Genomic DNA, 22,093 nt, shown 5'->3' on the forward strand with positions numbered 1-22,093 from the left:
ACTGAATTCCAATTTCTATGAACACATTTCATATATATGGGATACTGCAGCATCATTCAGACTAAAAGGCAATGCAAGAAACATTAGTGTTGGGAGTTGTGCGACTTGTTATCCATCCAACAACATTCTGGTGGTTTGTTCACCTTGCCTTCAATATCTCTCTGTGTTCCTGTAGGATTTGTTTGACTCTATTTAAGTGTGATTTGAAACTTACAATTTTCTCTTCTTGTGCCGGTGGATTCCTGAGGAAGATGCAAAGAGGAGCATAGAGAATATCCACTATTCCAATGATGGTCATCATCCAGGGGAAGCCGATGCTCTCAGACATGACTCCGCCGATAGATGGACCTACAACCGTCCAGGACAGATCACATAGTTTAGTTGTTTGTCAGGAGCACTTTGCTTTTCAAATCTGTTTTGACATATTTGTAATATGTAATAACCATGAAAGATGGCTCAACAATAAAACAGTATTTTATTTAATCTTGACAAGATAAACCAGACGATTTAATTGCTTTAGAAATTCATTTAAAGGCATCATAACCTGTAGTTAATAGTTGATATTATGGCTACGGTTTTGTCATTCCTTACCTAAAGCAAATCCCATGCAGAAAGCCACATCAGCAATAGCATACACACTTCCGTAGACAGACACATGCCGCAGGTCCACCAGGTAACCCATCATAGGCATCATAGACGAGTCCACCATGCCTGTAACACACCACAATAAAGGTCTAACACACAAAGCAGGGAGAATACTACTTTGTAACTTTGTAATTCTAAATTTAGCAGACTTACCGATAGCAAACCCAAGTCCAAAGTTAGGAAGAATCAGACCATAGATGTTTTTGGCAAATGAAACCTAGAACAGACAGACCCATTTCAGAGTAAACAACGACACTGATATTTGGAGATACTTTGAGCGTTGTTATCATTGGGAAGTCTCCTATTGGCAGCATGAGTTCTATAATGACATACAACTAAGATAGATACATCTGCATAATCTGGAGAACCTGGACCTTTGTTTTTATCTTCAAACATCAAGAGCAAAATACTGGGTCCAACCGAGCAGCAACTTCCTGTCCTGGGAAATGCTAAATGCTAAGCCCTCCACTTTAAAATAATATACTGCAGTTTGCTCATATATTGGCATATATTCGTAGTAGTGTGGTGATTGACATTATTCAACTACGGATCTATTGTTCCGCACCGACATTTTATTGAACCGGACTTCCTGTTTCTGCCGGTCTTCGCTTCCCGGGCATGAAGTTGTTTACATTTGTTTTCAGATGCTAAATAAAGTCTAGCTTGTATATAGAAGCAAACAAGAGACAGAAGTATTTGAATTTGATCAGACACCGAATTTATAGCATTTAAAATAAATACTTTGAATATCATGTATCTGAATTGTTTTTGCTCCGAATGTGTGAAATAAAAATGTTCAAATTCAGATCCCAAAAATTCAAGTGAAAAAAATGAGACGTCAAATATTTCAGTGTTTAAAATTCGATGTCAAAAAATTCGGTGTATACAATTCGACGTCAAAAATTGAAATGCAGCATCATCAGGGCTACTCAGACAGGATAAGCAATCGAGCCCGAATGCAATCAAACCGACTTCTGGGGGACAGTGCGGTGAAGCCCAATGCTGAAAACTAGGCGATGGATGCAGATGGGAGCAATTCCCGTAGACCCTATGTTAAAATGTCCGACTTAACATCAGAAAATTAACATGGATCCACAAAAACATATTCTGTATATAGTTAGATTCCCCCTTCATGACAACGGGACTGCTGCTCCTAGCTTCTCTGTCTCACTGCTAGCTCCGTTAGCTCCATTGGCTCCGTGATGCTACAGGGGCTCAGCTCATGAGGAGAACACTACTTGAACTCGGCCGTGTTTGTTGTGTTGGTTCCTGGTGGACTATTCGTCATGCAAATATAGGATTTATCTGCAGTTAAAACAGACCGTCCATGAATGCCGTTTCTTCGGTAAGTCAACCCTGCGTACTTTATGTTATGTTACTGGTGTTTTTATTAAGCTAACGTTAATGAATGTTTAGAGTTGGGTTAGCATTTGAGCAATCGTAGCTCCATCTGTGCTAACGATGCTATGCGTAGCATCCAAGAGTGTAAAACATTAAGTGGGATGCTACTGTATACCAAAAGGCTTCTGTGCGAGGTTGGTAAAATAAGGTCATCCTTGTACGTTAGATAGTTAGTTTGCTACTTAGGTTACTGTATGCATTGTTAAGGTTCGTTTAAATTCGCTATGCTCTACTATAGCATAAAATAGACTAGCTAACGTCAACGTATTGTTGAAGAGAGGCTTAGTGTATATTAAATCAACCTCACAATGAAATGTGTGTATCTTTAAAATATGAACGTCACATTTCAAAATGGCCCAGAAATAACGCTCCCTTAGATATTGTAATATGGTTTGTTGAACTGGAGTTATTTATTGCAGCTAACCGTCTATCTGACGAACGACCCAAACATTGTCGTTTTTAATATTATTATTACCAATGCCTCTTTTAATAGTATTATCCTCACACTTGAGAAACAGCCTTATCGTGGCTGTAGAACGGAACATGTAACTTAATTCCTGCATTTAAGGACGATGAATAGCGTAGTCAATGCTTTAGTGACAAGGAGGAAATGATTTGTTTAAATATTAGATATGACGTTATCTGTGACTTCAGTGAAAATTAAGCTTATCCATTACATTTGTTCAATAGGTTTGTGTCTTACCCTTACGTGTGTGATGCATATGAATATGGCATATGAAAAACTCATGAAAAACTCATCCAAAATAAAAAGGACCTACTCAAACTGATACAGTATAAGGAATGTGATATCCAGCAATTTCTTAAGTATAACAATAAGATTATGACCTGTTTTTAAAAGAAGATACAAAGTTGTTTGCATGTAAAGAAGTCTGTAAGCCATGCATGTAACTTTACATCTGTTTGTTCAAAGTCTCCTCAAGGTGATCCAGACAGGCTGGACCAGAGGAGGAGAGACAGATCTGGACTCCTAACAGCAGAGAACTTCAGCACGGATTCCAAGGTACACCTTTTTCATACTTTACAAAGAATGCATAAAGTAATGACTAATACACTGATATACATGCCATTAAACATGACTGAATACTAGATCACCTACACATCAGTGATGTTGAGTGTACTTTCTTAGCAAAAGGTTATATTTTACCAAGCAACATAACTTTTTTGTTCAACTTTCACATTTCAATGTATTTAAGGCAAATATTATTGAACATAGTGAGAGCTGCGACCCTTTGTCTCTGCTGCATACTGACTGTAAAAACAAGTGATTCTTTCAGTGAGACAACCGCACAGAGCAAGCTTCTACAGTTGCACTAAGTTTTTATAACAGTTAAATATTATTTTAATAATAGTTATTTCAATGTTGATGAATTTAGAACGGTTTATTCATAATCTGATTATCTTTGTAGTACACTGTTGGATTTAAAAAACACATGCAAATAAAAAAATCATTATATTTATAGCCCCTGAACAAACAAACAAACAAACAAACAAACAAACACACCTCTTTCTTAAATAACACACTTGCTCTGCAATAATATGTTTTTTGATATTTCTGTTAGGAAAGGACACGCCTGAGAGACAGGACTGCTTCACCATGTTCTCTTTCTCTGAGGGTCCAGAAGAACATCCAAGAGGGAAAGGAAAAGCTGATGTGATGAGATTTAAGAGCAGTACAGGGCATTCATTAAGAAACACTTCGGCCCTTTCTCATTTCACTAATTCCCCTCCTCAAGACTTAGTCCCGCAGACAGGAGATGCGAGCGGAGGAGCCAAGGAGGGGAACCGAGGAGAGAGGAGGGGAAGCAGCAGGCGGTTAGAGAAATGAGAACTCCTCTCCTCTGAGCGGTCATTTTAAAGAGACGTCCATTAATGATGACAGGAGGCAGCAGCCTCTGTCTGATGGACAGATGTGTTCATGATGACTTATATATTTACTTTAATTCATTCACAGTGCGGTATGATGAGACAATAACAGGCTACAGATGCGGACACACACACACACACACACACACACACACACACACACACACACACACACACACACACACACACACACACACACACACACACACACACACACACACACACACACACACACACACACACACACACACACACACACACACACACACACACACACACACACACACACACACACACACACACACACACACACACACACACACACACACACACACACACACACATATATAGCCTATGTATATATTTATATAAATATATACAATTTCAGTAATAACGTAACACTATCAGAGACTGGGTATACCCAAATAAATGGTGCCAATCTTCAGTCAGATGTGAATGTGTAATTTAACATTTTCAGTAAGAATAACGAACTAAAAGTTATCAAGCATGAACCATCACAATTTTTTTTAAATAAAAACGAAATAATATACATAAGTTAAACTGAATGTTAATCTGTTAATTGACAGGCTAGGCCTGTGCAGGTGGTAACAGCTATGCCCAGCATGGGCTAAATTCTGTAGGTGCAGCTGGTGCAGGTCATCCTCCCTCAGGCCTGGTCCTCCTCCCTCAGGCCTGGTCCTCCTCCCTCAGGCCTGGTCCTCCTCCATCAGGCCTGGTCCTCCTCGCAGGGAAAGACCCTCGGTCCTCTCTGGCGAAAGCAAGAGACAGGACGTTCATAAAGCTGAGGTCTCCCCCAAAGTCTCTAATCATCCATCCTGTGAATATGAGAGGGGAACAAATAGTGTAATAGATGCTTTGGACAATAAGAAATATAAAGTTAACTGTTGAGTTGCTCAGTTTTTTAGATTGACAGGGTTTAATAATACAAACAAAAGGAGAGGCACCGTAAAATAAAGATTGGGCTTTCAATACATTGTGTTGATTTTGTCTTTTGAATTGTTTGTCTAAAGTCAAGTAGCTAGAACTGTTACTTATAGTTTGAATGATACAGTCTGGTTATAATGTTTGGAGGTCAGAGCACAGGTCAGAGCACCATTTGTTGTGTTCTATCCACAACAAATGCACACAGATTGATGTGTGCGTATTTATTTATCTACTATTTCTTGAATCATTACTGTCAGTCCAAAACAAGAGATTTTGTTTTAGTAACATTTAAAAAAAAACATTATCTCTTTTCCACTACACTATCTTGAATATTTTAGTTTTTACATCACTACATTTATCTAACAGCTTTAACATTGTAAAGGTGTCACTTCGGACTCTGGGTAATTATGACAGTGTCCTACTATTTTGAGAGTTTGAACAAACCAGACCTTCATCTATTAATGTAGAAAATAGTCAGTACATTAAACGATTATGAAAGTAATCATTAGTAGTACTACAACAGTTAAGTCAACTCTTGCATCGGTAATAACAATAAAACAAATGATATAATATAACTTGTGTCTACTTTAAATACTTTAACAACACTTTCCATAGTGTAGCATGGTCTACTTGACTTATCTAACCGAAGTGATCGATACGTTACTTTGCATACCGTCAAACCACCCCCCCACACCCCACACACAAAAGGACACGGTAACGTTGTGATTCACTTCAATTAATGATAACTACGGAGCTTGCTAACAGAAAGGCACAAGGCTACTTCACTCATTTAGCTAGCTAATGTAAGATACAAATGCTGTCGAGCCCTCACTGCTTGTAAAATAAAGAGCACAAACTGACTACTTACCCGAGCGGCGAGCCCCGCTGTTCTCCGTCATTTTTCTCCCGGGTTGTTGTGATCACATGACTGACAAAGCCGTGCTCTGATAGGCCAGAAGTCGGTTTGATTGCATTAGGGCTCAATTGCTTATCCTATCTGAGTAGCCTGGATGATGCTGCATCGCAATTTTGGACATCGAATTTTATACACCGAATATTTTGACGTCGAATCTTTTTCACTTTAATTTTTGGGATCTGAATTTGAACATTCGAATTTTTTTCACTTTTTTACATTTTTATTTCACATAGGTACATTCGGAGCAAAAACATTCAGATACATGATTTTCAAAGTAATTATTTTCAATGCTATAAATTCGGTGTCTAATACAATTCAAATACTTGTACCTTTGATACCCCGCCTCCGCCTCCCGTCTCTCGGCACTACAGTAGTACGTTTTTGTTGTATCTTTTTGTATATTCATATTTGGTATGAATACTCATCTTTATTTTTTTAATGATACATTTTTCTATTGAGCTTGATTGAATGACTTAAGAAGCCAGAATTTAACAGAGTTACACACAACTAATATTAAAGTAAACTGAAAATACGAACGCAACATGCTAACCAAGCTAGCAAGCTAGAGCTAGTGTTAGCTGGAAACTTAGCATTTGGTATGCCAACCGACTGTCCTGACCGTGAAATAATACTACATTTAATTGATATAGTGCTTTCGTAAGTACTCTTGGACCCTTAATAATAATGAATAAATTATAAATAAATACTTTAAGAAGCATACAAAAAAACATACATACAAAATGAGACGAGAACACACTAAAAGAAAACAATGGACGCAATGAAAGTAAGAAAACAGATCGGTTGTTTAGAGCGCTGTCGATGATGATTCATAGTCAGTGAAAAGTCTTTCCTGTATGACTTACTGTGGTTACTGGCTGATTTCACTGCACACCCCCACATCTTAAAATTCAGTTCATGTTTTAAACTCCTCATGGATCAGTGCTCAATTGTCCCATAGTTGATGTCTGAATCCACAGTAATGGTGTAGTTGTCTTGCCCATACTTACACATATTACGCTGATTCCAACCACTGTTATTCCAATGAGAGCACAAAGCCATCTGTAAGGAGAGAAAAGACAGTCAGTATTCTCTAAAACACTTCATTAATATGTTCCAATACTTTCAGAATTATGCCAGCTTTCCCTAACCAATAACAACAATACTTCAAAAATATATGTCACATACATTGCAATGCTTAATAGCTAAGAATGAACGAGGTTCATCCAAAAGCAATGTGTTTCTGTTATTTTGGAAGGTTGTTATTTTTGGCCGTCCCTGAAGAGGAAACATGTTTCTAATGGGTGTAATGTGAGGGGGTGTAATATTTTCCTGAAAAGAAGGAAATACCAATAAGGTGATAATGAAACAGGAAATCCTTATCATGACTTATCTGGAAACCTTGATAAAACAATCTCCCTTTTGTTTCAGGCAATAGGCCACAATTCAAGCAAATTCAACTGTTATAATATCTTATATGGAAACACATATGGAACATATTGTGTACGAACCACCGGTTAGCTTTGCACATAAGGGCGGAAGTTTTTATTTACTTATTTCATAGTCTTTAAATGTTCTTAATGTAGCTATTCATATATTCTCACAAGACTATGTTATTTATACATAAGTCCCTCAATGCTGTATGTTCCTGTATCATAAAAGCCTCAATAAAGCCAACCTCTCAAACACCAAAAAACTGAAAATTAAATATATACCGAGAGAACAGATAAGGATCATGTATCTCCCTACCTCCCCATCTTGAGCGCCAAGATGCCGAAGATGTAGGTTCCAATAAGGTAGGAGATGGATGCTGGTAAGAAAGCGACGCCTGGGTACACACACACACACATACACACACACGCACGCACGCACGCACGCACGCACGCACGCACGCACGCACGCACGCACGCACGCACGCACGCACACACCACACACACACACACACACACACACACACACACACACACACACACACACACACACACACACACACACACACACACACACACACACACACACACACACACACACAGACTGAAGGTGTGATAAGCAGATCTCTATCAGCACAGCTTCCATTGTCTGTAATGAAGACTTGTGCCTTCCACCTGCCAGCACATGACACCCTAATATCCTGTTCCCCACCCATCCTCTTTATCTGACCTAGACTTCATATACAGCACACTGGAACAAACTAATAACACCAAAGACTGCAGGAAGCCTCGCTATATAAAATATCTAGCGTGGTAGAGGAGTGCTACGTCAAGTCACTAAGTAAGGTCGAATTACTGCTTTGTGGTTATATGGCTCCGCTAACCACAACAACCTTTAGTACATTAAACAACAGACAGGTTTGTTTTATTTTCCATGCACCTCTCTAGTATTAAGCCACAGGTCAGATATATTGGAGCGCTCAGCAAATACATATTGTAGTTGGATATTAACGTAAACGCTTTTTACAATTTGATACTTGTAGAGGTCGAATACTGGATGTTTTCTGGTGCAGTTCTGGAGAAAAGCCACATTGTTGTTTTCCCATTGGTTATTGTTAACATGTGACTAAGGTCATGGCTCATTTTGACCTTTCTTCTTGAATCGAGTGTTGACTTTGCAAGGAAAAAGTTACAGTTAGTTACTACAAATACATTTTATTTTACAGTACAAAGCATGTGATGGGGTTTTCTTACATAATGTTCACTATGATGCTTTACTTAAATGCTTTCTGTTCTAGTTGTAAAATAAATGGAATTCAGGGGTTGTCTACAAAAAATAAAAACTATGACAAATATGGTTGTCAGTATTGTTAAGTAAATATAATGTTGTAATAGAGGCGAAACAATGTAAAACACTTTATTGTTGGTTATTTAAAATTCAGTTTCCCTGGGCACTGTGAAAGAGCTTCTGATAATTATCAGGATTTAACATTAAGGTCATACTGGTGGCTGGCGCTGCTGGTGTTTCTAAGAATCTGACCCCGTCTTCTATGTAGATGGAAAGAAACATGTGAAACAGCGTGTACAGTAGTCTTGTAAAACATCGCCTGTAACGAAGACTACAACAATAACTGAAGAAAGTGTGTGTGGGTCCTCGTACTCGTTTTTGTGCGTAGAGTGTATTTTAAATACCTAGCTGCCATTTCTTGGAACACATGGTCTCCATCATCCAGATAGGCAGGGTCGGCTCCATCATGGCAATGGCCATATTTCCAAAGCAAATGGCACCTGGGGAGGAAGATTAAGGATAAGTGGAAGCAGTGTCAATTATGGTCTGTTTTTGCTCTTTGGTCCTTATTTGTTACCTCTTTAGCCGCCTGGATGACGGTATACACGCATACAAACACAGCCTCTTTGTTTCTGTGCTCTCACTCTGTAAGGGAGGTGATCTCTGGGCCCATAGATCTCGGCCTCCGTTACGGGTAATATAGCACTAAAAACATTGCACAGGAATATATGTAATTTATGTAACTAGTTTGTCTGTCTCTGTTTCCTGGTTTCATGTTAAAAGTGTTCCCTTCCCCCATGTCTGTGGCTGTTGATTGTGTGCACCTGGTGCCCTGTGTTGTCTCCTCCCCCCCACCTGTGTCTAGTTGCTGATTGGTGTGTGTATTTAGGGTCTGTTGCCCTGTCTGTTTGGAGGCTGGTAGTGTGGGTGAGATCCTGATGGCTGCTGACTGTGTTCAGGGGATCAGCAATTGAGGCTGTGAATCATGTGCTCATGATTTGAATAAATGCCCACACCGGGTTGTATTTTTGGACGTTCTGCCTCTGTCTCCTTGCTTGGTCGGGCCGCTCAATTTTCAGCTTCACACACTCCTTAACCTGAAGGGAAAGTACTGCTGATCTGAGATTTCAGATAGCATTGTTGAACGTCTTGGATGTGAGACTTTGCAGGAAGGGTTTGTAATTTTGATCTGCTGTTTGTTTTTTGTGTGATATGTCATAGTTATGGACTCCCTTTGACAAAAAGCGGACAAAGTTTTCTCCATTACCTGGATATCAGAACACTTAGAACAAATATTGATTATCAACTTTAGCTATTTCTTCAGATCTGTGATCATATGTCTTGCACAGCATTCTGACTCCAGGCTGCTGGACAGATGTTCAACACACATCGAGCCAAGGTGAATCGGGATAAGCTGGAAAAGGCCCCTGATGTAAGGTGTCCCCTGATATTCTTTGGGAAAGGCAGGGAACACAAGGTGGCCGTCACTATCCCCAGAGAAGGCTGGGAACACGCACTGAAAAAACTCAACCTTTGACTTTAATTGTATTATGACAACAGATTTTTAGTTTTACTTCAACTTTATATCATTGCTTTCAACTAACCTAATACAATTGACATTTGTTGACATAATACTTTTGAATAAAGCCAACGTTTCAGTTTTTTCAACATCGGATACTGATTGTGACATGTCACACTGAGATGCTCTCCATGTTGTAACAACCACAACCTGTGGTGTGATGGACAGAATGTTAAACAACATTTCTAGGGAAGCGATGGGTTTGGTGACCCTAGGATGTTTTTTGAGCAAGTTCTGTATTTTGGTCCGATCAGGACTTGATGTGGTAAACAATTTAACCGACTTTAGTACAAGAAGCCTTGGGCAGCTTTTATATACAGCTCTCTGGAAGCATTGTAGGTCCAGTGCCTTGCTCGAGGACACTTGGCATTACTTCGACGTTCCAGGACTTAAACCAGCGGCTTGCAAGGTCCCTATAGATGTAGTCATTATCTGCGTTCACACCGCATTACTTTTCCCACTTTAGTTATGATATAGTTCCGAAATGTCGCATTCACACCAAAAAGAGCCGGAACTAAAATTAGTTAATCAGAAGCTTTTTTACCCCCTATTTTTTAGAAAAAGGTTTCTATGTCTGATTGGCTGGGTGGAATGCAAACCACGCCCCGTAAAACTCCCAAAAAGTTTTGTGAAGCCGCCATTTTATTATCCTCGCATTGCATTATTAGCATTAGCATTAGCTCAGCGCAGAAACGCAGAGAGACTAACTTATGGCAACACAAAAGAAAACATGGGAGCGGCGGAGTGATGAGGAGGTGTCGGCGTTCTGGCGATTTACTCGGAAGGCTTCAGTAGAAGCTGCTGGGAGTCCCAGTTCTAATGAACTAAGTACAGATCGCGTTCACACCGGAATACGTTCCTGGTGACGTCAGCGGCTTCATTTGCCTAATCCTTCCCCAGGAACTTATTCCGGTGTGAACGCGATCTGTACTTAGTTCATGAGAACTAAAGAGTTCTCATGAACCTTTGTGGGAAACGTACTGCGGTGTGAATGCGCCTATTCCCACCTAAGTCTGACTGAAGTCAAACCAATGTGGACCCTTAGGAACAGGAACAATGTTTTGGTCAGGTGGAAGTATTCTAGACATGTCAAAATGGGACCGGACCCCATGGCAGGTACAGAGCACGCTGGATGGAATAAATATCCTGTCCAGTCAGAGAACTTAGTGGTGTTTGATGAAGGTGAGGGAAAATGGTGTCTGGGCTTAGTTTGCTGTAACAGCACCTGGTAGCAGTGTAAGTGTGAGGCAGACGCTGGTCTGATTTCTGATCTTTTATATGCAAAACTCAATTCCTGCTCTGGATCCAGCAAATCAATGATTGGCTTTGTGCTTGGCTGACCAACAAACACAAAAGAGTTCCGGTTAAATGTCTCATCGTGCTTGATCCCCAGCATCATAATAAAAGGCGATATCTTATTGATGATTCAGTGGGTTGAATTAGTGTTCTTCACATCTGCTATTATTTTCTTACCAGCTGCGATTAGAATGTATGGATCCTTCATCAGTGTTAACAGCGAGGTCCCCTTCTGACTCTGTGACAAAGGCAGATAACAACATGCTAAATCAAACACAGAATTTATGATATAATTCAGTCGCAAGCATTCCCACTGTTTATAATTATATACATTTAAAGAACCTTTATAAAATGTGTGAGCCTAATGCAGCTTGTTGACATCCAAACAGAACTAACATGTCTTGATGCATGTCTCTGGGGAATCTTGTTAAAATGTCTAGGCAGTAATCGTTTGCTAAAAATTGCACGAGATGTAGAATATTGGAATGGTGAAATAATCTGCAAATAAAACCGACCCTTCTGCTGGCTTTGCCTCCATCAACAGATCTCAGGTAATATAAGATCATGTGTCCTTTTGAACAGAAGGGAATAAGCAATCTTTATCTCTTTTCTGAAGGAATTATTAATTAGTGTTTAAAAAATATCAATAATGTGTTCACTGAAGACTCGAATGAAAGATTCTTTCATTCTCCTTAAGCCTAATAGCCCCGGACATAGAGCTGCTGCCCGTCTGGCTGACCAAAGTCTCAACTCACGCTGAGGAACAGGAAGGAGAAGCAGACACACTGACATGCAGCTTAAAGCGTTACAAATCAGGATCTCTGTTTTCTGAAATGTTCTACTTATTAATACTGATTTCCTTTATTTTTTTCATATAGCCTTCTAATTGGCTGATGCCTGCCTTTTGGAAGCTAACGTCAATTATACCCCAATCCACAGATCAGAGGAAAGAGCTGGTCACATTTCGATTGGTTGGAGAGCTGAAGGTTGGATCCTGACTTCTTGAGAGATGTCAGACATTGTGTCTGGATTCATGTTTTAAATAGAGTGAGTGACTCCATTTCCATTTACCAAAAGCCATATGTGTTGATGCACATCCTCCACCTTCTTAACATTTCTTAACCCACTTCCTGTATTGACCACACAATGTCATCAAACATCTTTGAAATGATGTGCAGCTGTAAAGGTCACCTTAATGAAGGATGCTAACGGTCAGGAAATGAATGAACGGGGAACACAGACTCACCTCTGGGGCCACCTTGCAGGGCTGTAGCACAAAGAGCTGCAGAGCTGTGAAGACACGCAGTGTATCAACTTAATGTAGCATTCAACATGTGAAGATATGTTCAACAATGTAAAGCTCACATATTATTATTTCCATTCGTTTTGGCATGACTCTTGTTGATTTAAATGTAAGTAACAATGTAAGTGTACCTCCATCAAACAAAGCCAGGCTGGCCAGAATGAGGAAAGGAGCGGTCTTCCCCACAAACTCGTACATCACACTGCCGAAGGGGGGGCCGACTGTGGGGGAACATCAGCTTTATTATCACCTTGGTTACTGCAGCTTTGTTAAGTGTGTCAGGTTAGTTTTGAAAAAGTGTTGATACATGTTTGCATTCATAATATGTGGGTCAGAAAATCCAGAATTGTACTTGCCATGAATTGTCCATATTAAGCCCAAACTTATTTGACTCTCTTACACTCAGTTGTTGTCGAATGGTGAATTTGATTTGATTGAGTTCATGATTTTATAAAACGGTTTTATTTTGTTTGTGTTCAGAACAAATCGAAATAGCAAAACTATAAAAACATATGCTATAAAGGGGGGTCCCGAGCAGTCTCTCTTTCTGTGATATCTTTACACAATTGGTCCGGACGCCATTGCATGTTCGTAGCATTTGAGTACTTTTGAATGGCTATCTAATGGGCGCCGCTTGGTTTAAAGAAAAGGCAAGCATGGTCTATGGGCCAGTGGATGTGGAAAAGAAGATCAGTTCTCTTCATACGCTCATGTTCGGCACCTAGCATGACAGCATGTTGTTCTGTGTTCTCACGCTCTCTCAGGGTCGAAAGGATAGAAAAGCAATTGACACATTTGACTGTTCACTGGCCCAACCAGACCTGATGTGACCTTTACAGTATCATCCGTGCACATACTTAGCACCCCCATTGCAAGACCCCCCAGGGCGATTCCGATGGCGTGACTTCTCTCCTCATCATCTGTGTACACACTCGCAAGCATTCCCATACCTGAGAACACACAGAGGTACAGATCCTGCAATAACAACCACTCTTTGAAAAACATGTTGGCTATGTAAAAACGTAGCAGACACAAATAATGTGGTACATAATATATACTTATATATGTAATAGTGGTAAATGTCATAACGCTAATTACATTAGCTAATTAAAAAACACATGGCTCATTTTGGGATAAACTGGAACTCATGTTGACATGTGTTCGTTTGGGAATGTTAGCCTCTGCTTCTTTTACTCACGATTATGTTTGAGTTCTATTTTTCCATCCTTTCGTTTGAGGATTCTAAACAAACGGCAGTACAGTTTATTATTGGGACTTTCTCATTATCTCTGGATCCAGATGTCAGGTGGTTTGGATAGCTTTCAGGCTGAATACAGGCTGAAGTAATTGGCTATTAGCTAGCATGTCCAATTAGGCTGACGGGCCTTACGAAGCCAGAGGTATGCCACTGCCTTTAATACCACAACACGTGAAGTAAAGGACCTACAGGAGTTTCATAATGGAGGGCAGTGTTGAATTAGGTGTATCATAATGAATACTTCTGTTGCACAGTTTCTGTTGCAGAAGTTGTTATGTTGTTTCTGATCTTCGATGGTTGTGGCCTAAATGGATCCTTTAGCTTACCACTTTCACAGTAACGTTTTAAAAGGGAGTTACCATCTTTAAAAAAACCGTATTGTCTTTATACTTTATCTCAATATGGGTACATGTAGGACAACATACAGTTATCTTTATGCAGCTTTGCTTACTTTGTCCAACATAAGCAACATTTTCAATTCTTCCGTTACACAACAAACAGTCCATATAGGCTTTTGGATGTGTGCTTCCTGTTTAGATTACAAGCTAAAGTAAGATACGTGTGTAGCATCATAGAAGGCAACCTGCTCTCTCCTCAGGAGGAGGTCAGCACCTCTTGTCTAATCTGGCAACATTTAGGCTACACACAACTTCTAGTGCAGCACCTTTAAATGCACACGCTCAGGCTCTCACCCGATGTCCTTTGAGAATCTACATCCAGATGAATTGAATGGTGTAAAAGAAAACAGATCTTACCGGCCACAGAGGAGCAGGAGGAGCCGACGCCCTGCAGTGATCGGGCCACGAACAGCAGGGCGTAGCTCGACGAGAAGGCAAACACTACACATCAAAGAGCAGACATATAGACAAAGAAACATCAGCAAGAGGAAGCATTAGGATGTTCTGATGAAGACGAGGTGGAAGAGGACTTACTGATTGTAGACATGAACATGATACAGAAGCCAGCGAATAAGGGAAGTTGGTATCCTACTCTGAAAGGACCAAGAGGAAAAGGACAGATTATAATTCAACAGGAAGCATGTCACACACAAACACACATTAACTAAATGGGTGGTATTCTTCTCAGTACACTATCACTTTCTAAAGTAGTGTTACTTTGCAGGAAGAGATATGTTTGTGTGCCTAACGAGTCAAATCTATTGTCAGTCCGAAGACATTTTCGCCATGGCAACCAGCACAGGTATTACGGATGAACATTTGATCCAAAAGGGGTTAAAGTTACAATTTGTGCAACATGAAGTGAAACCAAATCATAAAAGGAAAGTCAAAATAATCAAAAAGAAACTGCATAGCCCATTGTGTCCGGTAACCCAGGAACACTGCGTCAATTCTGTAGTTGCATGACTCAGTGACGATTGTAGCGGAGCAGGATGATAACGTCTTCTTTCATTAAAATGCTTAAAGCTGCCATGCACATCAGAGCTGTTGTAATCCCCGCAGATACCTGACATGCTCGACTTGCCTTCTATTGTCCTCTGTCAGGATGGAAGGTGACTAAGAACCACTAATGTTCCTCAATTACAGCATATCTGAGCGCCCATCTGAGCCCCTGAATATTGCTTTGGAGATTAGTGTCACTATTGTTGGAGCGTCCATGCTTCTCCATTTCCTGTAAACATTTATCTCACATTCTGCTCAAATCGTCACGCCGACTCTGGTTTCAATGAGCCCAACGTGGAAGTGTTCAATTCTCCTCAAAGAATGTTGTTGTTGTTCAACTTGCAGTAAAAAACATTTAAACAGGAAAATCTAAGGCCAAAACACGCACGCACGCACGTAAAGGTGTTGATTGACCAGTGTCACGGCCTATCACACTCTTATGTTGGTTTAAAATAGAGGAACCATCCATGAAACTGGTCACACATCTTTGGAAACGGCTCTGTCTTTCATTCAGTTGGGTTAGCTGATATGACGTTACACCCTCAAAAGCCATGTGACATTTAACTGACATGTTTCCCCTCTATAACTGGAACAGGGAGTCTGTTTGCTGCTTTCTCTCTCTCGCATTTGAGTCGGATGTTGAATTAAATAAGTCCACAAGTGTTATTCTGTGTTGACCTCTTGCAGGCTTTACAAACAAAAGAGGACATTTAAAAACCATTCTGCCCCCCGGCTAGCAGGAAGCCTCAGTGCCTGTCACACTGCCATCCTCTGTCCTTCGTCATTCTGCTTTAAATGAAATCATTGTCTCTCCAATGTTTTCTGCCTTTTCTCTTTAACATTTCTTGCACACGCTGAGTTGTGTAAAAGGCCACATACGACCATGATTCTAGTTCTGTTCCTCACATGGATTCAAATGAGCTGTAACTGCATAGTGCAATGGACAATTTCAGTGACCAGCAGAAGCAAGCCTGATGGGTCGGAGTGGCAGCGACACATGGATGGTGCTGCTATAGGAGAGTAAGACATGCAACTGAATCTGTAGGTCATCATTCTGCATGCAGTAGGAAACTCTGGCAATATACCTGACATTAACAGACAATCTATCGGAAAAGGAAAAGAAAACGTGTGGATTCACCGATAATACAGACAAAGGCTGAAAGCACTTGTAATGTGTGTATACATCACAATTCAGTGCTGTGTCAAACACTATTTAACCTAACAACCACCCAGTGATCTGTCCTGAAGTGTTTTGAAAATGTAATGACTCAAATTGTAAACTGAATGAAATGCAAGGGATAAAAGTAGCTTTCATTTTAGAGTAAGAATAACAGCAATGCATTACTCATGTTCTTTATGTGACAACCACAAGAGTTCAGACGGCTTCTACTCCATCTCCAAGCTGCCAAGTCACCAGCAATGTTCCTGGTTTACTGTGAAATGTGTTAACCAGTTCATTCCCAGTGGTGTAAAGTAACTAAGTAGATTTACTCAAGTACTGTACTGAAGTACAAATGTGAGGTACTTGAGTATTTCAATGTTTTGCTACTCTGTACTTCTACTTTTACTTTTGGTACTTTAAGTATAATAAGATGCTAATACCTTTGTGCTTTTACTTGAGTAACATTTTGATGCAGTACCTTTAGTTGTAACAGAGTATACATTTGACTGAAGTACAAGAACTGAGTACTTCTCCCACCTGTATGAATCCCCCCAGTTGAGTGTTCCCTCCCCCACACAGACACAGAGGGGCCTACCTGTTGGTGAGGGGCCCGATGAAAGGGTTGACCAGCAGCTGCACGGTGGCCTTGGAGGCAAACAGCAGTCCCACTTTCACATTCTCATTGAGCAGCCTGCTGCTGGACTGGGGGCATTCGGAGGAGTTCTGTGGCAGCTCTGGAGCAGGGGGGGGGTCCGTAGAGCTGACTGTGGTGTTGGGGCCCGCGGTCCTCACCATGTTGTCATATAAGGACACGATGCTGTGGAAGGCCCCCGCTGGAGCCTGCTGTGTCAGGGTGTGGTTCTTCAACGCCATCTCTGCCGACTCATCCAGGCCGTACAGGAAGCTGGGGATTATGGGAACTGGTGGGCATAAAGAGTAGAGAAGAGAGGGATGTGAGGACACACGACAGAACCACTGACTGATGCTCCGTAGCACAATAGAAAACCAGGGGCCATTTCAACATTTCAGCAGAGCAGGAAGGGTGCTCCACACCTTGATCCACAGTTTCTTTAACCACTGAGGGGTTTGTTCACCTAACATTACAAAGTCCACATTTCTACATTTCAACGAATCGAAAAAGATGTGCCTGTTGCAGAAAACTTGATTGTGTGGAAATGTATAGAATATAACATACATTACATTGCATTACATCTTTCTTAAAAGTGCTAGGAAAATGTTGAAGCCACTGATAACAGACATGTGTGAGGACACATGACATGATATTTGTATAGCAAGGGTGATTCGCTGAGAAGAAGAAGACCAGGGGCCTCATTTATAAACGGTGCGTACGCTCAAAACATGGCGTACGCCAGTTTCTACGCAATGTTTGCGATTTATAAAAAACAAACTTGACGGGAAAATGTGCGGTCCTCCACGCAAACTCTGACCCATGCGTACGCACTAAGCACAAACACGGGAGAGAAACTGCGACACCGTTGGCAGAAGGAAGAATGCAGAGTTTTGCATTTCTATAGGTTGTAGGTTGCATGGTTTTATATACTACCATGTTTAATCGTGTTTTATGCCGTTTGCCAAGACTTGATAAGTCGCTCGTAAAACACAAGACGTATGGAAGAACACCATATGTTTGGTAGATTTGGCAGCTGATATAACTCAACACATTAGTTTTATTTCCTTTAACTGGTGGATATAGAGTTGCTGCAGTGTAGACGCTGCACACAGCTGATCGACAGCTGGAACACAAACCACCAAATAAAAACATAAACATTATGTTCCCATCAGCAGAAACACGTGGGTTTGCTATCCTGGCTCCAAGATGGTGGAATGAGCTCCCATTGACATCAGGACAGCAGATAGCTTACACACCTTCCGGCGCAGACTGAAAACTCATCTCTTTCGACTCCACTTCGAGCGATAGAACTACTAACAAAGCACTTACTAATAAAGGGCTGGCTCTAAAGCCAGTTGAGTAGCACTTGAAATGTTTTGGCTCTATGAAACCTGATGTACTTTATGATTCTGTTTTCTTCAAGTTTGTATTTTGTTGGTCGAACGCACTTATTGTAAGTCACTTTGGATAAAAGCGTCAGCTAAATGCAATGTAATTAATTGACTCCACTCCGCAGGGATCGCCCTGCTAGTGGAGCCTCGCAGCGGCGAAACCGTGCCGCGCCACACTAATTGCGCCGCATAAGCGCATAGGTGCGCCGCATTTTCGGCTCAGTTGAGGCACTGTGACGAAGGTAACTTCGTCACTGTGAACTGACGGCTTCGGACCTGGTAACTCAGCACTTTGGTGAACAGTTTTGCACTTTATGAGCGCGATTGCACAGTACCGTTTGGCATGGCATATTTGCACATTTTATATAATTTATACAAATTATTGAGAGAGTATTTATTAAAGGATTAAACCGTATTAATTGAAATGTCGTCTGGCAGGTGCTGGTCGGGTCCTCGGCTCCGCCTGACAAGATAGGGGAGTTAGCGAGAGCGCCGAAAGTGTTTATGCTGGTGTATAATGACAGCGGTTAAGAATAATCCGGGTGCAAATAATATGTGGGGCGGTGTAGACATCATAGTGTTAAGTGGCATTAATTGTACAAGTGCTGACTGCGTTTAGTTGGGTGTGTACTTCTGTTCAGTTATATGTTTCTGTTTGAAAAGTGTTCCCCCTCCCATTATGTCTGTTGCTGGATTGTGTGCACCTGGGGCCCTGTGTTGTCTCCTCCCCCCTCACCTGTGTCTAGTTGCTGATTAGTGTGTGTGGGTATTTAGGCTCTGTTTCCCTGGCTGTTAGGGGCAGGTAGTGTGTGTGAGGTCCTTGTGGCTGCAGGATGTGTACAAGGAGAACAGCAGGATTGAGGCTGTGAACTTTGTGTACATGATTTTAATAAATGCCCACCTCGGGTTATATTTTTGGACGTTCTGCCTCTGCCTCCTTGCTTGGTCTGGGCCGCTCAACGGTCAGTCTCACAGGCACCCTCCGCAAGGTGAGGCCCCACGCAGTCTGCATGATCGGCTTGTAGGGAGGGACGGCCCTGTGTGTATTTTGTAATTAACTTTTTTCGGACCACTTATTTATTTATTTTGGTGACGATCCGACCTCCATGCTGCTACTCTGGTTCAAACTACATCCACCAAACAATTGTCTCCACCTCCCCAAAGAACCAACATCTGACACGTGTGAGATGTCTCTTTTAGCTGTTCTGTCATCATTTCCTGCGATCTTCTTCATGCAGTCAGTCTGAATGAATATTAATTCATATTTCTGTGTTTCTTTGAATATTTATAGGCAAATATGCGTTACGTGAAGCCCACAAAAGCTGCGCCGCATTTCGAGTTGATAGTGATTTATAAAGGGAAACCGGCGTAGGATGTGCCGTACGCAAGTCCTGTGCCGGTACGCAGTGTTTTATGAATCGGAAAATGTCTGTGCTTTGTCCTATGCAAGCAACCTTCCCACGTGAATCCTACGCAAGGCTTTATAAATGAGGCCCCTGGTATGGAAAAACAATCTCGATAAAATATAGAATATCATTTAAAATTCTTCTCCTAGCCTACAAAGCACTTAATGGTCGGCCAACCCAGTCTCACGGCATTTCGTGTTCACCAACATGATTTTTAATCTATTGATTCGTGTTCACCATCACGATTTGCCCCTTTTTTTCGTGTTGCACAGCACGATTTTAAAAGCAATGTATTTCTACTGGAAACGTGTTTCGTGCCTGCAGGCTGCAGCACGTCTTTTTCTCCGGTCGGGTCGTGGAAGACCGGGAGCTGTGTGGTTCATAAAAACATGTTCTTACTCAATATCAAGCCACAGTTATTGCTTTTATTTTAAATCGTATAATTTCGGACTTTTGTTGCCGTCTGTGAGGAAAATAAATGGGGCTCAGAGGATACTGGATACTGGAGGATACTGAAATCTGTATTTTTAAATATTTCTTTCCTTCTAATTTGTTATTCTTTTCAAAATAACACACTGTTATTTACTCACCAATAACACACAATTATCTTGCTTTTATTTATTGGTTTAATTCCATAGTCTCGGGCTTTTTTGGTGTCCGTCAGGAACTGAATTTCAAAATAAAAGTAACCGGAAACAGACGTAGGCCTATAAGGGACATTTCGAACATCATTGCGATTGTCAACATTTCTGAGTTTAGGATGGCCGAAGACACTACACTACCCATAATCCCCAGCTATCGTTTAGGACTACAGTCCCCGTAAGGTTACGCCGAGCGTCAAACAGCTGTGTGAAATGGAACGAAACCACGCCAGATTATCCAAAACTGGAATCGAACACCCCTCCAGAACTACACATGCTGGCTATTGTGTTTCGCAAAATGTTCTATGGGACGTCTCTACTGAACGTTTTCGTTTTTCACACAATTAGAAGTTGCCAGTATTAAACACATTGGTGTTATCAAATGTAAAACATATAATTAATAAATGGGTGAAAATCGCTTGTGTCCATAATGCGCAGCATTAATATATACCCACATGACAGCTCATTGCTACTCTGTAATTATACTCCACTACAATTCAGAGGTTAACCTGGTATTTTTACTCCACTGCATTTATTTGAGTTACTTTGCAGATTCTGATTAATTATGTGAAATATAAACAACCCTTAAATCAGACTTTAGTTACACCTGAGTAAAATGCAGGTAAGGTGATTGTGAAGTGCCAACAATCAGGAGAGATATTTGATAGTTGGCGCTTGAGAAGACTAAACATGTATCTGCAATTGACATGAATGGAAACAAGTAATAAAGTATATTCATTACTCGTTATTCTCTACTAATAGTTGATTAAAGACTGTATATTATGGCTATTTTGCACATCCCTTTCAAGATTTTCAAAGGTTTATTGACATATCATACACAACTACGGTGTAGTTATGCAATGAATGAAAAACTTGGGTCACAGGTTCCTCAACAGTGCATTACAAGACATCTATCAATATGTGTGTACCTCCACCATTAAACTGTCATATTCTGCACATTTCTTATTCTATCTACATACATAAGAGTATAATTAATGTGTATAATATCAGTTAAAATAAGTGCTTCAACATAGTTAACATTGCAGGAAAGCAATATATTAGACGTTAATTACTTTGTCAGGCTTAATATTTAATATGTAATGTTTAAATAAAGGTTTTTCTGTTTTGCACCTCCTCCTATTAATATCTTTGTACATCCTGCACTAAACTGTTTTATTGTAGAGATCATTTATAGTATCTTCTTGATTTTTTATATTCTATATTTCTACATTTCTACTTTCCCCCTATGAAAGTAGTACTCTTAATATTTTTTTAATCAAATATAACACATACAAACAATAATTCAATAACGTGCTTTAACCACTAGGAGGTGCACACAAGGTACACACAGCCATAATAACTTTGTATTATTAGTGTGTATGTACAACATCTGAAGATGTATAGTTTTATGCATGCTTTCACATCATTTTACAGCATATTGCTATACTATTTCAGACTCAGTATTTACATTCAAAGAAAATCAGTAATATCTTTAAAAACTACAGTCCTTTTCTATCAGC

General features: G+C 40.4%; 1 protein-coding gene across 2 annotated transcripts in view; it reads right to left on the bottom strand.

The window, feature by feature from the left end:
- slc18a2 (solute carrier family 18 member 2) overlaps window positions 1-22,093 on the bottom strand; it is a 52,404-nt gene that overhangs the window by 3,032 nt on the left and 27,279 nt on the right. Inside the window, exons 2-14 of one of the 2 annotated variants that reach the window (XM_034100234.2) lie at window positions 17,100-17,424; window positions 14,875-14,933; window positions 14,698-14,781; window positions 13,542-13,634; window positions 12,816-12,905; window positions 12,628-12,671; window positions 11,559-11,619; window positions 8,911-9,006; window positions 7,538-7,616; window positions 6,799-6,850; window positions 799-862; window positions 592-711; window positions 215-348 (exon numbers count right to left, since the gene is read on the bottom strand). In XM_034100234.2, coding sequence (XP_033956125.1) covers window positions 215-348; window positions 592-711; window positions 799-862; window positions 6,799-6,850; window positions 7,538-7,616; window positions 8,911-9,006; window positions 11,559-11,619; window positions 12,628-12,671; window positions 12,816-12,905; window positions 13,542-13,634; window positions 14,698-14,781; window positions 14,875-14,933; window positions 17,100-17,424 — 1,301 coding nt within the window. Of the gene's footprint in view, window positions 1-214; window positions 349-591; window positions 863-6,798; window positions 6,851-7,537; window positions 7,617-8,910; window positions 9,007-11,558; window positions 11,620-12,627; window positions 12,672-12,815; window positions 12,906-13,541; window positions 13,635-14,697; window positions 14,782-14,874; window positions 14,934-17,099; window positions 17,425-22,093 lie in introns of both variants that reach the window. The other variant, XM_034100236.2, reaches the window with a different exon arrangement.

The sequence above is a fragment of the Pseudochaenichthys georgianus genome, chromosome 15, assembly GCF_902827115.2.
Source record: "Pseudochaenichthys georgianus chromosome 15, fPseGeo1.2, whole genome shotgun sequence".
Classification (NCBI taxonomy): domain Eukaryota; kingdom Metazoa; phylum Chordata; class Actinopteri; order Perciformes; family Channichthyidae; genus Pseudochaenichthys; species Pseudochaenichthys georgianus.